Source organism: Callospermophilus lateralis, chromosome 20 (genome assembly GCF_048772815.1).
Source record: "Callospermophilus lateralis isolate mCalLat2 chromosome 20, mCalLat2.hap1, whole genome shotgun sequence".
NCBI lineage: Eukaryota > Metazoa > Chordata > Mammalia > Rodentia > Sciuridae > Callospermophilus > Callospermophilus lateralis.
The window spans coordinates 12,540,860-12,561,878 of record NC_135324.1 but is presented as its reverse complement, the minus strand read 5'-3'; the positions used below and the strand labels follow the sequence as shown (position 1 = coordinate 12,561,878).

The 21,019-nt window shown below is 45.4% G+C and overlaps 1 protein-coding gene across 6 annotated transcripts in view; it reads left to right on the top strand.

The window, feature by feature from the left end:
- The window catches only part of LOC143385570 (contactin-4), a 271,910-nt gene that overhangs the window by 114,890 nt on the left and 136,001 nt on the right, over window positions 1-21,019 (top strand). For all 6 annotated transcript variants that reach the window (XM_076841028.1, XM_076841026.1, XM_076841027.1 and 3 more), the window contains exons 5-6: window positions 11,290-11,392; window positions 14,846-15,030. In XM_076841028.1, the coding sequence (XP_076697143.1) occupies window positions 11,290-11,392; window positions 14,846-15,030 (288 nt within the window). The remainder of the gene's footprint in view (window positions 1-11,289; window positions 11,393-14,845; window positions 15,031-21,019) is intronic.

The window sequence follows — 21,019 nt, the reverse complement described above, 5'->3', positions numbered from 1 at the left end:
TAGTTGAGCATTTCTGGGTTCCAATCCCCAGTACAAAACATAATAATAATCATAATGAGAATTCCTCCAAAGAGCTTCACCATTTAGTACTATTTACCCCTAAGAAGCATAAAATTGAGAGTTAGACCCATGTGAGAGAAGGTTGTACCAGAGTTTGTAGTTATTTATCTGAATATTTTAAAATCTGCTCTGAAAAGATAATATAACTTACTCTCTGGGATTACATGGGAGCGTGCCATGTTTGCCTTAGGTGTTGTGAAAGGAAAAAAAAGAGCCTCCTCGTTATTATTGCTGCAGTAGCTCATTGATCAGCATTAGCCTCATTGCTGGTTAGTAATAATCATGAGCTTGCTCTCTTATGTGTTTTGCACGGATTTCAAAAGAATTGTCTGTCCATTTGCATAAACAGAGGCAGAAGACCACCACGTAACATAACTACTAGAGAAATAATAGAACCCGATGAGGATCATAATGGCTAGTTCCTCCGTCTTCCATCGTCGCCCCTGACTCCCCGTCAGATGGCTAAAGAGGCAAAGAATTAACATAGAAATGAGAAATTGGGAAAATGAGACCCAGTCTGTGAGGATGTTTATGTCTGGTACATGCAAGACTCCCTAATTGAGCGTGAAGAATCCTCGTCTGGTCTTCATATTTTTTTTCCATTTTCCTTGAGACTGGCTGCAGATGGGTTTGGCAGATCTTGGTTTTGCTTATTAGAATCAAGACATATGCTGAGCAGTGTACGGCCTGGGTCTATCTGCTGGTTCCTAAATATTGTTGAATATTATCCCTGATTAGAACTCTACCCAGAAGAGATACTAGGGAACAGGGGAAATTAAATACAAGTCCTATCTTAGAGTCTAGAATTCTTTCTCTCTTTCCCTTTGATTCATCTCCCTATTTCTACACATTGATAAGCATATATACATATATATATACACATTATATATATATATATATATATATATATATATATATATATATATATAATGTGTGTGTGTGTGTGCATATCTGTGTACACATAAAAATGAGTGATTTCTAAGCAACTCAGTGAGAACCTGTCTCTAAAGAAAATACAAAAAGGGCTGTGGATGTGGCTCAGTGGTTGAGTGCCCCTGAGTTCAATGCCCAGAAACTCTTTCCCCCAAATAAGTGATTTATAGCAAGTTATATCTAAGTTGTCTGCAGGATTCCAGGCATTACTTTCTAACTTGATTGACTCCAGTCTCAATTTGGGCACAGGCCAGATAATGTCAAATACAACTCAACAGACAAATACTATTCATTTGGCTTAGATTTCCTTCAAATACCAACAACCCATCCTAGTGGGCAACTGGGTGAATTCTTGCAGCACAGCATGAGCCATGGCGTGAGCTTCCACCTCTGTGACTCTGTCGTGGCTGAGAATACATTCCCTGCAAGGCTCCAAATTTAAGAGTAAAGAAAACCTTAAATAATGGAAAGGAGAAAATTAGAACATTCTGGAAATTTATTACCATGGTATCGTGTATCCTTGATGGCGATCCCGCCAACGGTTGGCAGTAAACTTTCCTGATATTGGCCCCCCCAAACTGCATTAGGGTCTCCGGTGGGCCTTAACAACCACTATTTGTCTTCGGGAGCAGATTAGCTTTATTTGTAGGCCACTTAATTAACCCAGTGGTCAGATCCAAAACCCAGTCATTAAGGGGAATCTCTTTTAAATTGTACGCTCCACCTACCCGGTTTCTGTTGATGACCTTGCGTTTAGAGAGGCAGCAGGCAAAGTCTCTTCAGTCGATGTTTGCGTGGGCTTGCACGTCATCTTATATCGCTGAAGATCTGGAGCTGATTGCCAACGTGCTTGGCTTTGTTTCACTGTTGTGTCTGATGGCGACTTTGGCGTGGCTTGGTCCCGCCATCATGGCAGCATCACAGCTGAGGAGTCTTGGGTGCAAATCACGTCCGATGAGAACATTTTACACAACTGAGGGATGTGAGATGGTTGGCCAAACGGCCATTGCTCATCGGGTGTAATAGAGTCTTAATGGCCCTGGATGTTCTGAGGAAGCCTTGACAAGCTTAGGAACTTGGCAGTAGGCTCCAGACCTTCAGCACAGCCAATTCCATCAAAGGTCCCTGGAAGCCAGAGGTCTTGGATAGTCATTTGGCTCGCCAGTCACAAAGCATCTGTTCAATGCCCAGGGTCCGTGGTGCGCGGTGAAATCAACAGAACTTAGAGAGCTTCTCATTAGCAGAGGATCCAACGTTTCATTCTTTATTGGGATTACATCATGGAGCTCTCAAGAGTACATTCAACCCAACAGAGGGATTCGGGTTGCAGGAAAGGGCAGCGTTGACCTGGGCAGTCTTTTGATCTTGCATGGGGCTAGCAGGTATTCGTGGAGCACCTGCTGTGGACTTATCGCTGAGGATGCAGAAGTCTTTATGTGCCCCTCACGGGCTCCAGTCGGGTTGGAGAGTCTAATTGCAATCTTTCACAGGAGTAGGGCCCTCTTGGGGGAGAATGGAGAACGAAAGTTGATCCGCCCAAGTTTCGGTTGTGAGAGGATCTATTGCAGAGGGGTCAGGGACAAAGTGAAATAATGTACAGATTCTGACCCTGGGGGTAAGGGAAACCTGGGTGCACGCTGGGAATCAGTCCAGGCTTCCATAAAGGGTTGCATAACCAACCAAAGAGGGAGACAAAGAATCTCAGACAGAAGGCGTAGTGTTTGTTATAAACCAGTGATTGACAGACTCGCTCTTGAAGGTCTGGTCTTGTCCATGGTCTGTTTCTGTAAATAAAACTTTCTCCATAGAAGTCTTGAATATTCATATAATTTTTTTTTTTTTTTTTTTTGCTTTTCTAAATAGTATTTTGCTTGAATCTTATTCTATGACTCGTTATTGCTAATACATGGAAGTTGCTGTTAATCTTCTAAGTGATACAGTATCTGGGAGGCTCACCAAAATCTCTTGTTAGTTCCAATGGTTTGTGGAATCGAACGATTCTTTTGGACTTTGCTATCTTCCCATTTCTTCTGTGACAGGGGCCAGACAGCTAGGACTCGTGGCTTTATTTACAAAAACCACCTGTTTTTTGTAAAGAGAGTTTATTGGGACACCACCCTCTGTACTTGTTGACATTTTGCAGTGGTAATAGGAAAGTGGAGTAGTAACAGAGACAACCGAGCCCACAAAGCCTAATAAAATCCTGGCTCTCTGCCCTTCTATAGAAGAATTTTACTGACTTCTGACAACACGATGATACCTTTAAGTAGCTGGAGGCTATCCGTCAGAAGACTTTTCCTTTGTGACTCCAAAGACTTGAACGAGGACCAGAGGCCAAGAAAGCATTTAGTTCCACACAACAGGAGGGACATTTTAATAGGACAAATACAGGAGAATAAAAAAGCTGGCTTAAAAGATGATCTTGTTTACTTCAGGAATTCAGGTAAATCAAGAGTGTCCCAAGCCAGGGGCTCTGGCGCACACCTGCAATCCCAGCAGCTCTGGAGGCTGAGGCTGGAGTTCAAATCCAGCTCCAGCAACTTAGCGAGGCCCTAAGCAACTTAGTGAGACCCTGTCTCTAAATAAAAAATAAAAAGGGCCGGGGAGGTGGATCAGTGGTTAAGCACCCCTGGGTTCAATTCCTAGTTCCAAAAAAAAAAAAAAAGCATCCAAGCAGGGATACATGGTCATTCTATCTTTATATGAGAACAATTTCTTTTTTTTTTTAAAGAGAGAGTGAGAGAGAGAGAGAGAGAGAGAGAATTTTTTAATATTTATTTTTTAGTTATCGGCGGACACAACATCTTTGTTTGTACGTGCTGCTGAGGATCGAACCCGGGCTGCACGCATGCCAGGCGAGCGCGCTACCACTTGAGCCACATCCCCAGCCCAAGAACAATTTCTAGAAAAAGCGTTTCTCTGCATTTTAGTTATTGAAAAGGAAAGAAGGATGAAGATTTGGGTTTGTCTTAAGACAAATAACGAGGTTTATTTTTGTTACTCACAGGTTTCTGAAGACACATTGGATTTTTTTTCTTTCTTGTTCTGTATTTAATCCCTAAGTGTCAGAGAGGACGCACTTCTCCTTTCCAGTGGTGGGGACATTCTTGTTAGGAGAGCTGTTCCCTCCAACTCGGGGGGAGTTAACCCACGGGGTGTGGTGGGCAGTGATCCAAGACACCCCTTGGACAGTTCACTAGAACTTCCTATGTGTCCTTCCACCAGGAAGCAAACAAACTTTTTTTTGGAAAAGGGCAGAAGGTAGACTCAGCCAAGGGCCTCTGTGTGTCACGTCGGGTATTTCCAAGAGCTTGCCTCTTAACGGAATACGCATTGTATGACTTGTGTCTCATACAAGAGGAACGTTCTTGGGAACGCTTCCTAAAGCAATTTCCACCGTATTTTTTTTTTTTTTCCAGTAGGAAATCCCACTCGGTGGAAGCCGGTCGATGTTCCTTCTGTGGTTTCGTTTAGCGAGCACAGATTCCAGCTAAGGCAGGCGCTGGCAAAAATCTTATGGCACCACATTCTGCAGACGGGCCTCCTCCTGCCAACGCAGCACGCCGCAGATTGTACTCAAACAAGCGCAGCGGGTGTCTGATTTCTCTCTCCTGTTCTGTGAATCGCCAGCTATTTTGTTAAATGCTCTGTTCTCACAGACATTGGCTTCGGCTCTTGAAAGTGGGCCAGTCATTGCCACAAGGTCATCTGCAGAGTCCCAGGCTCCTCGTGGGGGCCTTGTCCCTGGTAGGACTCCATGAGCAGTACCCTCCCATTGACCATCCCAGAGAACACCCCTATTTATGGATGTCCCTTGTGTGAGCCAAAAAATAACCAAAATGGGTTTCAGCACCATAATGAAAGTCCAAAGAAATGAGAGTGGGCTTCATGGATCAGCTTGGCCTTTTATTCAGTACTGGAGTCAGGCATCCGATGGGCTCACTTTCTGGGTACAAAATGGCGCCCGTTACAAGAGAGCGCTGGGTTTATGTAGGTGACACACTGGGAGATGGCTTGATCCTTGGAGACTTTGGCAGAACATATGCGTGTGGGCATTCAGGAAACAGGTGGTGAGAATTTGAAGCTTGTTTTTACTGGGTCAGGATGGAGGATCCAGAGTTTAGCATTCAGCACCTGTCTCTTTCTCTCCGGGGTCTATTGTCCTGTCCCTGGGAAAGGATTTATTTGGGGAAGGATCAATGTTGTCAATGTGTCCCTCGCTCCTTCTTCCCAGGCCACACTATTTAGGGGGTTGTCTTTTCTACATCCTTCAAGTTGGACCGTTTGTTCATGTTAATCGGAACACCTTGCTTTTGCTCCCATGGAGAAAAGTGATTCTCAAAGGGCATTCTGCCTATCATCAATATCGACACCACCTGGCCGCTTCTTAGAAATGCAGATCCTCAGTCTTAGAGTCCACTTATACCAGAAACTCAAACCCTCCAGGGGATGTGAGAATTTGTTTTAGAAGAAACACCAAGGAATGGGTAGGCTGGTCATCCTCATGAAACCCACTCTTTCTGTTATTCAGTAGATGATTAATCATTGCCTGCGTGTGCCACGTTACCATACGATACATAGAACAGAGATGCAGGAGAGGGTCCTACAGAGTCAGGATGAGGTCTGCCTCATCCACAGTGTGTCCCCTTGGTAGGCACAGGGCATGGTTTATGGTCTCTGTTAGATAAATCTTTACCAAGTTTCCTAGAGCTAAGCCCACGCCTTCTGAGGACTTTGACACGTGGAATTTCAAGTTCTGCAGCTTCCACTCTTGTTATGGTGACCCTCTTCTGCCAAAGAATAGAAAACATTCACCGTGCAGGAAAAAGACCCTTCTGCTATACAAGTAAAATCATTGATACTGCGACCTTTATTTAAAATTGATAACAAGAGTTGTCTCTATAGACAAAACATACAGTAGAAGATGAAGATGGCTGAGATGGTATTTCCCGGTTGAGTGAGAATATGTTCTACGCCTTCTCTATGTCCGCGTCATCTAGGTCGCGTAGTCATGGCTGAACCTCTACATCTTCCCACCTTTTAAAAACACTGGAAGATGGAAAAAGTGTCGTGGAACAATTTCATCCCTCAGATTGCACTTTTTTAGCCTGATCAGTCCATAAATCACCAGAGTAATGCACAGGTGGATAGAGGGAACGACTTTAAAAAAAAAAAAAATGCATGCCTCTTTTAGCGTTCTTTTTTTTTTTTTAAGGAAAAAGGCAACTACTTTTCTATTGAATGCAGAGAGTAAAGGCCAAGATGGTTAAAGTGAAAGCAAGTGTCAAAACAAACACACATCTCGTGCCAGATGTAACCAGATTAAGTGGGAGAGTTCATGGATATTCCAAAAAAATCGCTTATAATATAGCTGGAGACAATTGCTTCCCTCATCTTCAGGACTTTAAAACTAGAGCAGTTGTTCTATAAGAAGGAACATTTTTCAACGACCCCGATAGCATTCCACCTCTCGTCCACGTCTCTGTGCGTACGATAACTACTGATCGGCCCTTTATTCCTGTTGAGTCTTAATTATGGATCACCTTATAAACCGAGCAGAAATTCCATGGGACCAGATACACAACCTGCACAGTTCTTCTCAGTCAGAAAGATGATCTCAAGAGAACTTGAGCTAGAAATCCGCGATTCTTAATGAACGGCTTCCACGCCTCGAAAGAAATAGGTTTAACTGAGTAACTATTATGGGCTGCATTCCTGTTTAACTGAATTCCTGTTTAACTGAATAACTATTATGACCTCCACTCCTGTTTCTCCAACGCCCCCACCCACCATCTGTGTCTCCTGATCACACTGCATTTTTTAAAATATATTCTTAGTAATGAGCAAGGATTTGCAAAGGATATAGAAAGAAAAAATCAAAATGATTTTCATTCCTCAAGGAGGTAAAAAGTATAAGAGACACTGTAAAGAAGACAGAACACGGTGATGCTGTATGAGGCGTACCCTGAAATTTGTAAAAGGTTTATGTCAGTGGTGATTTACTGAGTCCCTATTAAGCAAGGAGACTGCCATAGAAGGTAGGAACCGAGGAGTGAAAAAGACTTATCTACCTGACGGGACAGGTTTTATCATCCAGACGGAGGACAGATAAGGAACAGGCAGGCAGATGAGAGAAGTGTAAATTGTTATCAGTCCCAGGAAAGAAGCAGGATGGTAACAGAGAGTAGCGGCAGGGACCTATTTTAGAGTGATCAGAAAATACCTCTCTGAAGGTGGCGTCTTTGGAGCCGAGACACAAACAAGAGAGTCATCCCGGGAAATTCATGGGGGAAAAACAAGAGAAAAGAAAAACAGGTACACAAAGCCAGTGTTCACGGGAGCATGATTGCTAAGATCTAAAAAATACAAACAACCCAGAGGCTCATCCGCTTAGGACAACATGGCTACCAGCTACTGTCACAACCTCAGAAACAGCTAAGCAGTATGAACTTACAGCAAGGTCCTATCAAATGTTTTTGTTTTTGTTTTTGTACCAAGGATTGGACCCAGGGGCGCTTTACCACTGAGCCACATCCCCACCCCTTTTCTTCTATTTTATTTAGACACAAGGTCTTGCTACATTGCTTAGGGCCTTGCTAAATTGGTGAGGCTGGCTTTGAACTCACGATCCTCCTGCCTCAGCCTCCCAAACCACTGGGATGACAGGCCTGTGTCACTGGATCCAGCAACATGCCCATTTTTAACTTCTAGCCTCCAGAACTGTGAGGCAATAATTTTTTTTTTTTTTCTCCTTGAATTGCTTGGGTTGGGGTTCTTTGTTTTGGCATCCGTAGGAAACTAATACAGCCAGCAAACAGATCATTAGCAGCTAGTGCCTCTACACGGTAGAGTCCTCTTCTGCAATAAATAGGAAGGAACGTCTGGTTTGTGCTACAAGGTGGATGAACCTTGACGCCAGACACAAAAGGCCACATCTTGTGTGATTCCATTTATAGGGAATTTCCTGAAGAGCAAATGCATAGAGACAGAAAGCAGATTAGGGGTCACCCAGGGCTGGGACCCACAATGGTAATTTACTGCAGGTGGGCTTCTGGGGTCTTATTGGGCTGCTAGAAATAGTCCCAAACTGAGTTATGTGGACAGCTGCAGGCCTCAATGAAATTGCTAAAAGTTATTGAATTATACTCTTAAAATGGGTGAATTTTTGGTATGTAAGATAAATCTCCACCAAAGCCATTTTTTAAAATGTCATAAAAACAGTGAGAAAAGAGTCTGAACAAGTTTTTTTTGTTGTTTTTTTGGTATCAGGGATTGAACTCAGGGACACTCAACTACTGAACCTCATCCCCAGCCCTATTTTGTACTTTAGAGACAGGGTCTCACTGAGTGGCTTAGGGCCTCACTAAGTTGCTGAGGCTGGCTTTGAACTCGCCATCCTCCTGCCTCAGCCTCCTGAGCCATGGGGATGACAGGCCGTGCACCACCACACCCGGTTCAGAACAAGTTTTGAGAGGAGATTTTCGTGGAATAGGCTGGGCCCATAGTCCAGTGTGACCCGTGTCCTTAGGAAGACCCACAGGGAGAAGGTCGCATGACCACAGACCCTACCGCAGCTCCAAGCTAGGGGACACTGCAGGTGGACAGCCACCACCAGAGCTTCACAAGCAGCAGAGGCGTCCTAGGCACAGGGCTTTGGAGACCCCTGCAAGCTACAGAGTAGGGCACCTGGAGGGGACGAGGGGGCAGCAGGAATGGGGACAGCATCCAGGGAGAGCAGACTCCCAGCCTAGACCCTCACAGGTAGGATTCCAGGGTGGGGAAGTAGCAGTTCCGAGGTCCAGAACATTGACCCCGCTTTTCCCGTGATATTTTAGTTCAACAAGGTTGTATGACATAGATTTTGTTCCTTGGTATGATTTTCTTAGACAATCTCGAGGTCACGTTTCTAGAAATGGGTGCGCTGGGGAAACGCCCGGTGGCTTCTGAGACACCCTTGTCCCTGGCATTTTTTAACCTTATGGCCTCACCTCCCTCCAGAACGTGACACACGGCAGGGCGCAGGGCCGTGGTCCCCTGGGAGGACAAGAGACCTCTCGCTCCCAAGGCAGATCTTTCTTTAATCGGCGCCGCTCTCGGGGCACCCAGCCACACACACACACCCCACTAAGAGGTGCGAACTTGCCGGCTGTGCTCAGAGTCATGCCCCTGATATTTATGGGACAGTGGATGATTCAGCAGCACAGGCTGTTTGTTAGCGAGTTGGCAGCGGCGTGGGAACACTGGTGTCAGCAGGCGCCGCACCACCTCCAGGCCAGTTCTGGGCAGAGCCAAACTGAGGTGCGAACGCAAACTGAGGTGCAAGCCAGCTCAGGAGGCGGAGATGGGCCAGGAAGGGAGGAAAGTCCCTGACCTGGGAACACGTCAAGCCCAGATTCCGTGTGCTGGAGTTTTAGAGGGTCATTTGCTGCAGGGACGAAAGGACCAGAGTGAAAGATGGAGATGAGGGATCAGGGCCTGAGTTTCAACCTTGAACCCTGGTTCACTGGCTGGTTGAACCCCTTGGAGGCTGCAGCCTCGTTGCAGAAGGAAGGGACCCTTCTGAAGTGTGATTTCACCCTTTGGAGGAAAGACAGGCATTGCTTCAGTGGTCTCCTTTTGCAATTCTCCTCTTTCAAAAATATACATCTGTGCCAGGCGCTGTGGGGCACGCCTGTCATCCCAGCGGCTCGGGAGGCTGAGGCTGGAGGATCGAGAGTTCAAAGCCAGCCTCAGCAACAGCGAGGCACTAAGCAACTCAGTGAGACCCTGTCTCTAAATAAAATACAAAATAGGGCTGGGGAGGGGGCTCAGTGGTCGAGTGCCCCTGAGTTGAATCCCCAGTACCTTCCCCCCCAAAATAATGTGCATCCATCAGACCCAGATGAAAGACACCAAATGAAATAATGTCAGAGTCTTTCCAAATTCAATACCCTTTGTCATTCTGGAAAACGAACATAAAACGAATAAACATGAGAAAAACACGATCCTATGCTTGAGTTTGTGCTTTGGATAACATACCTCCTAGCCGACCTAGCTGCATTATCACCATTTAACGCTTATGGGTGACTTTTTTTTTTTAAATGAATTGAATAGATCCTCTTGATGTCTCTCAGTCTCTGGAACGGCAGATGGAAAGGGTCTGAGAGATGAGCAAGATCGTCTCTCCTTGTGAGTGCACCTGGGCCCATTGGGTCCTTACTTCTAACCTCTTCTTCTGAACCCTCTGTGTCTTTTCCCTGGGGCGATGGGGAGCCCAGGGGAGAGATGGAGTGCAGAGCCAGGACAGGGTATAGCGATCTAGGTAATGGCAAATATTTCATTGGCACAGTTGAATCAGAAATCAAGGAGAGCGACCTGAAATTGGACAGGAATAACTGTATCAAAACAAGGAGGGAGACGGTAGACAGAGCCAAGAACGCATGGACAGGAAAGAATCGGTAAGTATTTAGGATGCGCCAAAGTCGGGGAGAAGGCTTTCAAGGTCAGCCCTGGGTTAAGGCTGTCAGACCTTAAAGGTTTTTTGTTGTTGTTTTTTGTTTTTCCTGTAGATGCTTCTTATTTTTACAACGGTTCAGAGTATAATAACAACTCAAGCTTTTGATGCTACTTTACACGCACTAATTAATGATTAGTTAAGATGAGTCTTGGAAGTGAAAGTGAAAATTGTGATCACAGAAAGAAGGCACCAAAAAAATTTGATATTTTAAAATATATATGTTTGTTTGTATTTTGTTTTTTTTATACCAGGGATTGAACTCAGGGGCACTCGACCCCTGAGCCCCATCCCCAGCCCTATTTTGTATTTTATTTAGAGACAGGGTCTCATGGAGTTGCTGAGTGCCTCCCTTTGGCTGAGGCTGGCTTTGAACTCACAATCCTCCTGCCTCAGCCTCCCGGGCCACTGGGATGACAGACGTGTGTCACCGCACCTGGCTGCAAGTATTTTTTTTTAAGTACTTTATTTTTTTCCACCCTGTGATTCTGAAAAAAAGGTGACTTTCCTGGTGACTCAGACTTTATCAATCTTTTATTTTCATGACCACCTTTAGAAAAGTTTTTTTCGAGACGCGAAGTTGGGTGCACAGAGAATAGAATCCTAGGCAGATGGTGTGGCTCTGTGAGACCGATTCTTCTCTCGCTGTAACCAGGAGAAGGGCCACAATCTCATGGACCTGCTTCGAATGAAGGAATTCACTGTGCACCTCATGGTGTACGGGAGCAGCCTGCGTTGTCTCAAAAACACTTGAGTCTATTTTAAAAGAGCCTCTGAGACTCAGCTCTTCTGTTTGTTTGCAGGGGTGATGGGGGAATACGAGCCCAAAATCGAAGTGCAGTTCCCAGAGACCGTCCCGACTGCCAAAGGAGCCACCGTCAAGCTAGAGTGCTTTGCTTTAGGAAAGTAAGTTCTACTTATAGTCCCTCCCTTCTGCTGGGGCAGGTGTAGAGTTATCCTTACGCTGTTAACGGGGATGGCTTCCGCAGGGGACTGAAAAGCCAGTCAAACCTTTCTCTGCAATTCTGCACATGCCTCTTGGATTGTGTCCACAACCAGAGAGACACAGGTAATGGCCAGAAGGTTAAGTTAAGCGGCCCCCGTTGATGTGATTGCAAAGAAGAGGAGAACAGGCAATTCTGAAAAAGTGTTTTGTTCTATGACTCTGACCTGTAGTGTGCATGCTGTCAACCCCAGAACGACAGGAAAAAGTGGCCTTCATTTGAAGTAGAGGCAAGCCAACAATTTGGGAAAATATGGACATATTTGTTCTGGCCACAGTTTGGATTTCTTTTAAAATTGAACTCAGGGGCACTCAGCCACTGAGCCCCATCCCCAGCCCTATTTTGTGTTTTATTTAGAGACAGGGTCTCACTGAGCTGCTTAGGGCCTCACTTTTGCTGAGGCTGGCTTTGAACTCACGATCCTCCTGCCTCAGCCTCCCAAGCCACCGAGGGATTAATGAAAGGTGTGCACCACCACGCTGGGCTGCTTATAATCTTTTAAAAAAAATGATTTTTGTGTTTTACATGAACCATAGAAAATATTCCTTATTGGTTTTTATTCATTGTATATTCAGTTCTAATGGTTTCCCCTGTGTTTCCAAATCACGGCAATATCAACAACAGCAGTATCTTTATTTTGGCGTAGTACAATATGGTGATGATTTTTTTTCCATGTCCCAAAGACTTGCCGTTTGAAATGAATTATGATCCGCCTGCAGGATGATACACCGCACAGACACTTAAAGTCAAGTTGAAAAACATGTAAGACATGGAAAACGCCCGTGATTTATGGCTAAGGGAGTTAAAGCAGGTTGCTCACCAAGTACACCGTGGTTGTGTTTTTAAAATTCGTCTTTATTTTCAAGTGCATGTGTGAAGTTAGCTGGAGAAGAGTTCAGAGCAGGTAACTGAAACATGAGGGTTGTGTGCGTGGTGAGATGGGTAAAGGAGACCCATTGAAAGGCCTTCAGTTCCCTTGAGCACATCAAAAGGGGGCTAGGAATTAAAGTCTATTCACATGCTTGAATGGCTCCTAGAATAAAAACAAAAGGCACAAATTGGGCTCCTGTCTTGCACGGGGCCATGTCTGGGTCTGCCCACGGAGCTGCTGAGTTATTTTTAAAGGCCCAGGATGAAGCGTGCATCTCACTGAACGGGAGGCCATCCATAATACACGTTCGATAGAGCCTTTCTGCAATTGGAGCTCCGTGTCTCTCTAATGAATTTAAAATTCTTCTAAAACAAATATAGTGGAGTAGATGGCTTTAATTTTTTTTTTTTAAATACCATCTCAGGTTTCCCAGAGAAGATTAGCAAGTCTTCTCATCTAATTACTTCTCGGTGGGCGTTTTTGTGAAAAAAATAAATAAGTGAATAATCATATCCCCTGCTAGGAAGCCACAGTCTTCAAAGCTGTGGTTAACTTGCTGAAGCCATCGATTTGCAGGCTGAATGAGACCCTCCTTGCAGTTCAGGCTGTCTCCTAAATAGTTATGGCCGGGGCATGATGGATGTCTTGAGAGCACATAAAGACCTCACAGACTGCGGCTGACTTTATCTCACTATTTTAATTAAAGTTCCTCCAAGCCACCTTCCAAATGGAATGCATCAAATGGGTAAGGTTCTCCATATAGAAATGATGTGAACCGTTCCTCCAAGTCAACAGTTGGGCTATATCTCCCAGATTTTCATGAGTTCAGTTATTTCTACTATTATTATTTCTGTTGGGCGTAAAATATATGAGTGTATATATATATATATATATATATATATATTAGCCAGGCACTGTAGCGCATGCCTGTAATCCCAGAGGCTCGGGAGGCTGAGGCAGGAGGATTTCGAGTTCAAAGCCAGCCTCAGCAATTTAGGCAAGACACTAAGCAACTCAGTGAGACCCTGTCTCTAAGTAAAACACTCAATAGGGCTGGGGATGTGGCCCAGTGTTTGAGTGCCCCTGAGTTCAATCCCTGGTACCCAAAAAAGAAGAACGTATTGCCTCTGTTGTCCCCAACTGACAAGAGACAAACAACAAGCGTCTCATTATCTCCCAGTTGATGGGTCCAGAATTGAGGCTGAGCATGGCCAGGTGACTCTTGTTCCATGTGGCGTCCCCTGAGGTCCCAGTGGCCATAAGCTAGGAGATCAGGTGGTATGGAGAGCTTGGGAGAGTCGCACCCCTACTTCTGGTGTCTTGGTGAGGATGTTGGAAAGCTGAGCTCACAGAGATCGTCGACAGAGGGTTCTATTGGGGCGGCTCTGCACGATGGTCTCAAAGTCACAGGTGCCTCACCGACAGGGTTCTAAGACCCCAAAACTACAGGCTGCAGTTTCATAATACCCAAGCCTAGAAATTGGCCCGGCATCCCTTCTTCTTTATTTCACTATCAAAGTAGTCGGTTCAAGGGTTGGGAGCAGAGACGTCATCCCAGCAGGAGGAATGTGTAGGTATTTGCAACCATCTTCATTCCATTTCCAATCACATGAATATTTTTATTTTAATATCTATGACTCCGAAAAAGAAATGTTAGAAAAAAAAATAAGAAACATTTAAATTTTTCTTTTTTTATTTTAATGGTGGTACAAGTGCATGGGAGATAGATTCCCTATTGAAGCTTAAGAAATCTTATCCGAGTTTAAGAAAACACAAAGAATACCAGAGATGGATATGATATTTTTTTGATCGACTTTATTTTTGTGACTACATGACAGTGGAATGCATTGCAATTCTTAGTACACATATAGAGCACGATTTTTCATATCTCTCTCTATAAAGTATGTTGACACCCAATTCGTGTCTTCATACGTGTACTTTGGATAATAATGTTCATCACATTCCACCATCATTTCTAACCCCCTGCCCCTCCCTTCCCCTCCCACCCCTCTGCCCTATCTAGAGTTCCTCTATTCCTCCCATGCTCCCTCTCCCTACCCCACTATGAGTCAGTCTCCTTATATCAGGGAAAACATTCAGCATTTGGTTTTGGGGGATTGGCTAACTTCACTTAGCATCATCTTCTCCAACTCCATCTATTTACCTGCAAATGCCATGATTTTATTCTCTTTTATTGCAGAGTAATATTCCATTGTGTAGATAGGCCACAGTTTCTTTAATCCCTTCATCTACTGAAGGGCATCTAGGTTGGCTCCACAATTTAGCTCTTGTGAAATCGTGCTGCTATAAACACTGATGTGGCTGTGTCCCCGTGGTGTGCTGTTTTTAATGATATTAATGGTAACATAAAATAAATGAAGTTCGGAGAACACTCCGGTGAGCTTACATGCTTGTAAGCCAAGAAGGCAAGGGCTGTGGGGACGGATTCTAACCCGATTCGCTTCTTTGCATTCTTGCCATCAGCCCGGTGCCAACGATCGTCTGGCGAAGAGCCGACGGGAGGCCCATCGCCAGGAAAGCCAGAAGACACAAGTCCAATGGAATTCTCGAAATTCCCAATTTTCAGCAGGAGGATGCCGGCGTCTACGAATGTGTGGCTGAGAATTCCAGGGGCAAAAATGTAGCCAGGGGGCAGCTGACTTTCTATGGTAAGTTGGCGATTCCAGTCTGGCATGTGTGATCCCTGTAGAACTTCTTGGTATTAAAAAAAGAAAAAATCATATAAAATCATATATTAAAAGCACTTTTCAGTTAAGCTGGTCTTGTAGGCACTGTGCAGACCTCTCCGCTGGCTCCATAATTAGCCTTCCCTGGATGATTCTGGGTGTGGAAAGTGAGGATGGGGTTGGGGGGGGCAGGATGTTGTGGGAGCAGAAAGGAAGAAATTAAGCTGCTGTGTTTGGGGTTGGAGGTGAGTGTGAACACACTTGCAGAGGAACCTGTTTCTCTTCTTCCCATCGAAGCTGTGAACTCAACACAGGAAACAATCTGTTATTCATGCTCCTGAATTAAAAAAAAAAAGGCTCTGGGCTTCATCCGAGGGCTTGTGTGAGCCCTCGGTCATTGGTCCTTATTGGTCGCTATTTGGTGTGGTACCGTGAACATTTCAAAACGAACGCGGTCCCCATTGAGTCCTCCTCGGAGCGGAGCGTGACACATCTCTGTCACCCCCCCCCCCCAAGACTCTGTAGGAACAGCTAGCTGCTCCTGTTCCAATCAAAGCACCGGCCTTGATCCAAACATCAGATCCGTGTACAGCGTCCAGCCTGGTGGCCGTTACCGAGTCCGTCTTGGACACCCGGTTAGGGTGTGGATCTGAAATTCAGTAAAGGATCTTGCTGGACGGGCATTTTGAAAGAAAAAAGAAATTGAGTTCTGTCCAGTTGGGCCACGTCCGCCTCCCCTCTCTGTGGGTATGGGAAATAAACGTCACAGATGGATCATGGTTAAGAAGGGTCTTAATCCACATTGTGGCATGTCACCATGATGAGAGCCGTGGTGGGCGGCCACAGCTGGGGATCTTTTGGATCCATGACCTTCCGGCATCTGGACTCTGATAGCCCGGACACAGGGAGTATGGTGAGGGTAAGTGTTCAGGGTTCTAGAAAGTTCTCCACCGGACGGGCCAAATAACAGTTGTTACCTGCGCTGGTCTTTAATCATTCATGTCCCCGTGCATACCAGAGGACAGACGCGATAAGTGTTCTCTGCACTTTCTTAACTGAGGGAAGCTGATATGGTGTTTGGTTGAAAAGTGAAAGATACCACAGTCAACTCACTGGAAAAACATCATGAAGAAACTATGGAACCATAGGAATGAACGGACTCCTCTATTCCGTGAGATGCGATTGCTGTGTATTTTTAACTGTTTGGGTTTCATTTTTTTTTTTTTTTCCTCACTGGTACCATAATCATTTCTTCTGTGTCAGGGAGTTTATTTCGGTCACTGGGGACTTTAAAACCTGAGTCTGTTTAAAAGGTAATTAATCGGGGAACCTTGTCTCCTTCTCCTTCACGGAATAGACTTCTCCGCTTAGGGGTGCCGGTTCCCAAATGTCATCTAAGCTGCCCAACTGATCCAAAGAAGTCATCGTCACCTCCATAATTCCCCTTTCAAGGGAAAAGCCCGCTTTTTCTGTTGGTCACAAAGAGGTGACACTTTCTGTGACCCAGGGCTTGGCACACGCACAACTTTTCCTAGGGGTGCGAGATCTTTCCTGCTCTGGAAATGACAGCCACCAGCAGTGACTGTGATGGAGAGACCCGCTTTGTCACTAGGTCCTGAGCAACGCTGTGTCTTTTCAGGGATCCTGTCCTAGAGATGAAAATCAGGTGCTCACGGTGTCTGCCTGAAGTCATCTGCTAAGTGCTTGGCTGTCATTCCCCCCCACTCCGCTCTCTTTCTGTCTGTCTCTTTATTTTTTAATCTGGATTTTCCCAGCACTCTATTTCCAATACCCAGCTGCCCGTATCTCCAAGTTAAATGAATTATCATAATTAAAACCACACTGTCGATTCCCCCAAAGGGGGAGCAGGTAGCCCCCGTCACTTATCCACGAGCCGCCTGTCTCCGTTGACAAGAGAGACTCTTCCGTGAAGGTGTGTGCTAGTTCCGGGAGGAGATCGCCATGAACTTGGGCTTGCAAACCTCCGTTTCTGGATTGGTTTTAGGTTTTCCCGTTCCACTTCTCAGCTCCGCACGTTGGTAGCCACACGGGAGCCCGATGACTCTCCTGGTCTGGCTGCGTGGGACCTTTTCCCTTCTTCTCACAGTCTCCAAAGACATCCTGAGTGCCACAGCAGGATTCCGGCCCCTCCCTAGGTCAGCACCAGGGACACCCCAGTTCCTTGCCGGTGTGTTCCCGTGGGGCCCATGTCCGTGGGTCAGCCTGTGCCACTTGGGTCGGGCACAAGAGGACAACTGGGCCGAGTTCAGCCATGAAACGTCTTCACCCCACCCCTCGTCCCTGTACGTGGCCGGCACCGCCTAGTTCCAATCTGCTCTTTCAGCCATTTTTTTTCCATTTGAAAAACTTCCTAAAAATAGATCTGTTTTTCAGAACAAGACTGTGACGGATCTCTGTTCCTAAAGGTAGAAAATGACTGAAAGACAAATCCCTTTCCGTTGCCCACCCTGAGGCGGGCACTGTTGGGTGCCAGGGCTGCAAGACAAATCTGTGCCCTCCGGGACCTGATATGTCACGAAAAGTTTCACTGAAAGACAAGGTGCTATTGAGCAGATGAATGAGCTAGAAATTTTCATTTTGCAGTCAGAGTTAGGAAGAATCCGTTTGTTGTGATAGAAAGTAACTAGGAGCAAGAGAAAGGCTTCATAAGATAAAGTAGTTACTTGGCTTCCAAGAGGTTGTACCTTCAAGCAGAAAGTAACGGCATGCAAAGGCCCTGAGGCAGAAAAGTATCTGACACGTTTGAGATGCATCAAGGATAATCATGATGCGTGAGGGCCCAAGGTTTGAAACAGAGGCAGGTGACAAATAGTACCTTCCCAGCCTGGTGCAGGTGGGTTTTACCCAGAGTACCCTGGGAAGCCATAGGAGGATTTTAAAGAAAGAAATGAATTATCTGGTTCATGCTTTGAAAATCCTATTCTGTTTGCTTTGGGGAGAATAGATTAGTGAGGACCAACCCCAGAAACAGGTCATTCAGGAGGCCATCACTAGTACCTGGGTGAGAGATATCGGTGGCAAGATCTCAAGGGAAGAAAAAACTTAGGCAGGAGAGGTGTTTTGGAGTTAAGTTAGTCCATAGGACTTTCTCATTTCATTCCTATAGTTTATAGACGAAGAAACTGACTCCCCAAACAGATCGTGTGATTCAAGTTTACATGGTGAGAAGCAGAACTAGGCTTCCAAGGCTACTCTACAGCCTCTCAGACTCCCTGTTGCATCAGGAGAACTTGGAAGTCTTATAAAAATACAGAATACTGAGCACTGTGCAAGAGATTTTGACTTGGTAGGTCTGAGCGAGGACATAAAAATTTGCATTTTGATTCATTCCCCAGGTAATGCCCATGCTATTGGTCTGGGGACCCCGTGGTGAGCGCCATCACCCTGTGCTAGGCAATCCCAATGCTACAGTGAGGCTCAAGGTTCAATTTCATTCAGGAGCCGGGCACCGTGGTGCACGCCTGTCATCCTAGCAGCTCAGGAGGATGAGGCAGGAGGATCTCAAGTTCAAGGCCAGCCTCAGCAAAAGGGAGCCTGCTAAGCGACTCAGGGAGACCCTGTCTCTAAATAAAATACAAACTAGGGCTGGGAATGTGGCTCAGGGGTCGAGTGCCCCTGATTTCAATCCTCAGTACAAAGAAAAAAGAAAAAACTTCCATGCAGGAGAAGGTAATTCTATTCCTGCTGTCCCTTGGACATTGCAGCCAGTCTACACAGACAAAGGAGAAGGAGGGTGCTAGAGCAATTAGCTTTGAAGCAAGGAAAGGGACATCTAAAATGGGACTTAATTCAGTGGATAATTGCTCATCTTTCCACCTTATTGTATATTCCCGTTTGAACCAAGTGACTGATAGAATTATAGTCATCATGGAAAAGAAAGAACCCGGTATTTAGAGCCTTTAGTACACCTTCTCCCACACCTGACTGCCACCGTGGGGCTGAAGCCAGCTCATCACTCAGAAATAGGGAGCACGGCATCGTGGTAGTAAACCAGCCTTGACTTCGCAGGAGTGGGAAGGAACTCTCGGGGGCCAACCCTCTGATTTTCAAAAATAAAGAAAATAAGGCCCTGAGACATTGAAATAACCCCATCACACAATGACTGGGAATCGGAGCCAAGACGAGAAGGGGCTTTCTCCTCTTAGCCCATGCCTTGCTTTTCTGACCCCAAGAACGTTGTCGGAAGAGAGGTCAGGGAAAAATCCGTCCGTCACCCGAATCCCCTCTCTGCGAGTTTCCACGGCCAGAATGCGTTCCCAGATGAAGACGTGCAGATAAACAATGGATGGGGATGGGTTTGCTTTCTGTTTTCTAATCTGGCCACCTAAATAATGAGTTCAAATGGTTTCCTCCTCCTCCTCCTCCTCCTCCTTCCTTCTTCTTCTTCTCTCAGTTACACACAAGCTATACTTCTAGACCTTAGATAAGCAAAAGTGGCCCAGTGTGGTGGCACACGCCTGTAATCCGAGCAGCTCGGGAGGCTGAGGCAGGAGAATCCTGAGTTCAAAGTCAGCCTCAGCAAAGGCAAGGTGCTGAGCATCTCAGTGAGACCCTGTCTCTAAATAAAATACAAAAGAAGAACTGGGGATGTGGCTCAGTGGTTAAACACTCCTGGGTTCAGTACCTGGTACCAAAAAAAAAAAAAAAGAAATATAAAGAAATCAATCCGTATGAGCCTAGAGTCCTAGCTTGGTTAATCTGGGTAGAACTGGGCTGAGTAAATCAGACTTAAGGCTTCTTTTAGAAAATGAATATATTGCAGATTTATTTTTTTTTTAATTTTATGACTCCTTCATGAAGTTCTGACCTGCTCATAGTACCTCTGGGAAGAAAAGAGAATCTGTCTTTTCTAGAAATTGGTTAACAATCGATGAGTTTAACCAGAACGTAAGGAAATGACGCACCTGATCGCATGAAATGGTTCTGCGGGTTGTGCCCGGTGGTCTGTAGGTGTTCGGAGGATTGCAGGTGGCAAGACAGGAACGATTTCTGGAGAGGTGCTCCGGCAGAGTAAAAATCTTGTTAGGGAGGGAAGGGGAGCCGAGTATTCCTGAAAAGCAATATGGTACCCATGGAGGTTTGGAGGCAGGAGCTAGCTTATTGGAAAGGAGGAGAGAGAGGAGTCTTATTTGACGGGAGCTACGGGTTCCTTGGGCTTGGGTGGAGAAAAAGTAAGAAAACAAGATGAGACCAGACGGTAGAGGAGTTTAAATTTTAGCCTAAAGCTATGGAGTAATGGTCATGTCCTCTTAATTTATGTAACATCTCCAGCTTGTGAAGCCCATTCACAAACCTTATGCAGGGCCTCCCACCGAGACTGCCTCCATGGTGTGTGTGTTTTAGTTACGAACGGGCACCTGTAACAGAAATACGCCCCTCTAGTGCATGTTCACATAGCTGGTTTCTGCATTTTGCCATTGGTATCTGCAGGAAGCCTGCCGTCCCAGCCCTCTCCCTCTCTCCACTGCCAGATGCGAAAGTCACAATTGTTATTTACGTATGGAGGAAGAAACCACAAAGGAAAATATGTGCATGAAACAAGTAAAAAAAATTATACAAACCCAGGAGAGCCATGAATCCGGTTAACTGATGAGGCTGCTAAGAACCTTCACAGGTTAAAGTCAGAGGCCACTTCAGACATGCTCAAGTTCAAGTATCCCTGGGTTCACGGGTTAAAACTTAGACTTTCAACCTCCAGGCTCCGAATCCCCAGCTCTCCTTACAGCAAGCTATCCGAGCAGCGTGGCCCATTTCAAAATATGTGTGGGTGTCATCGTGAATTCACTTTTTAAAATTATTTTTAAGATTATATGTGACAGTGGAATGTATTACAATTCTTATTACACATAGAGAGACTTTTCATATGTCTGGTTGTCTGTAAAGTATATTCACACCATTCCTGTCTTCATACCTGTACTTTGGATAATGATGTCCATCACATTCCACCATC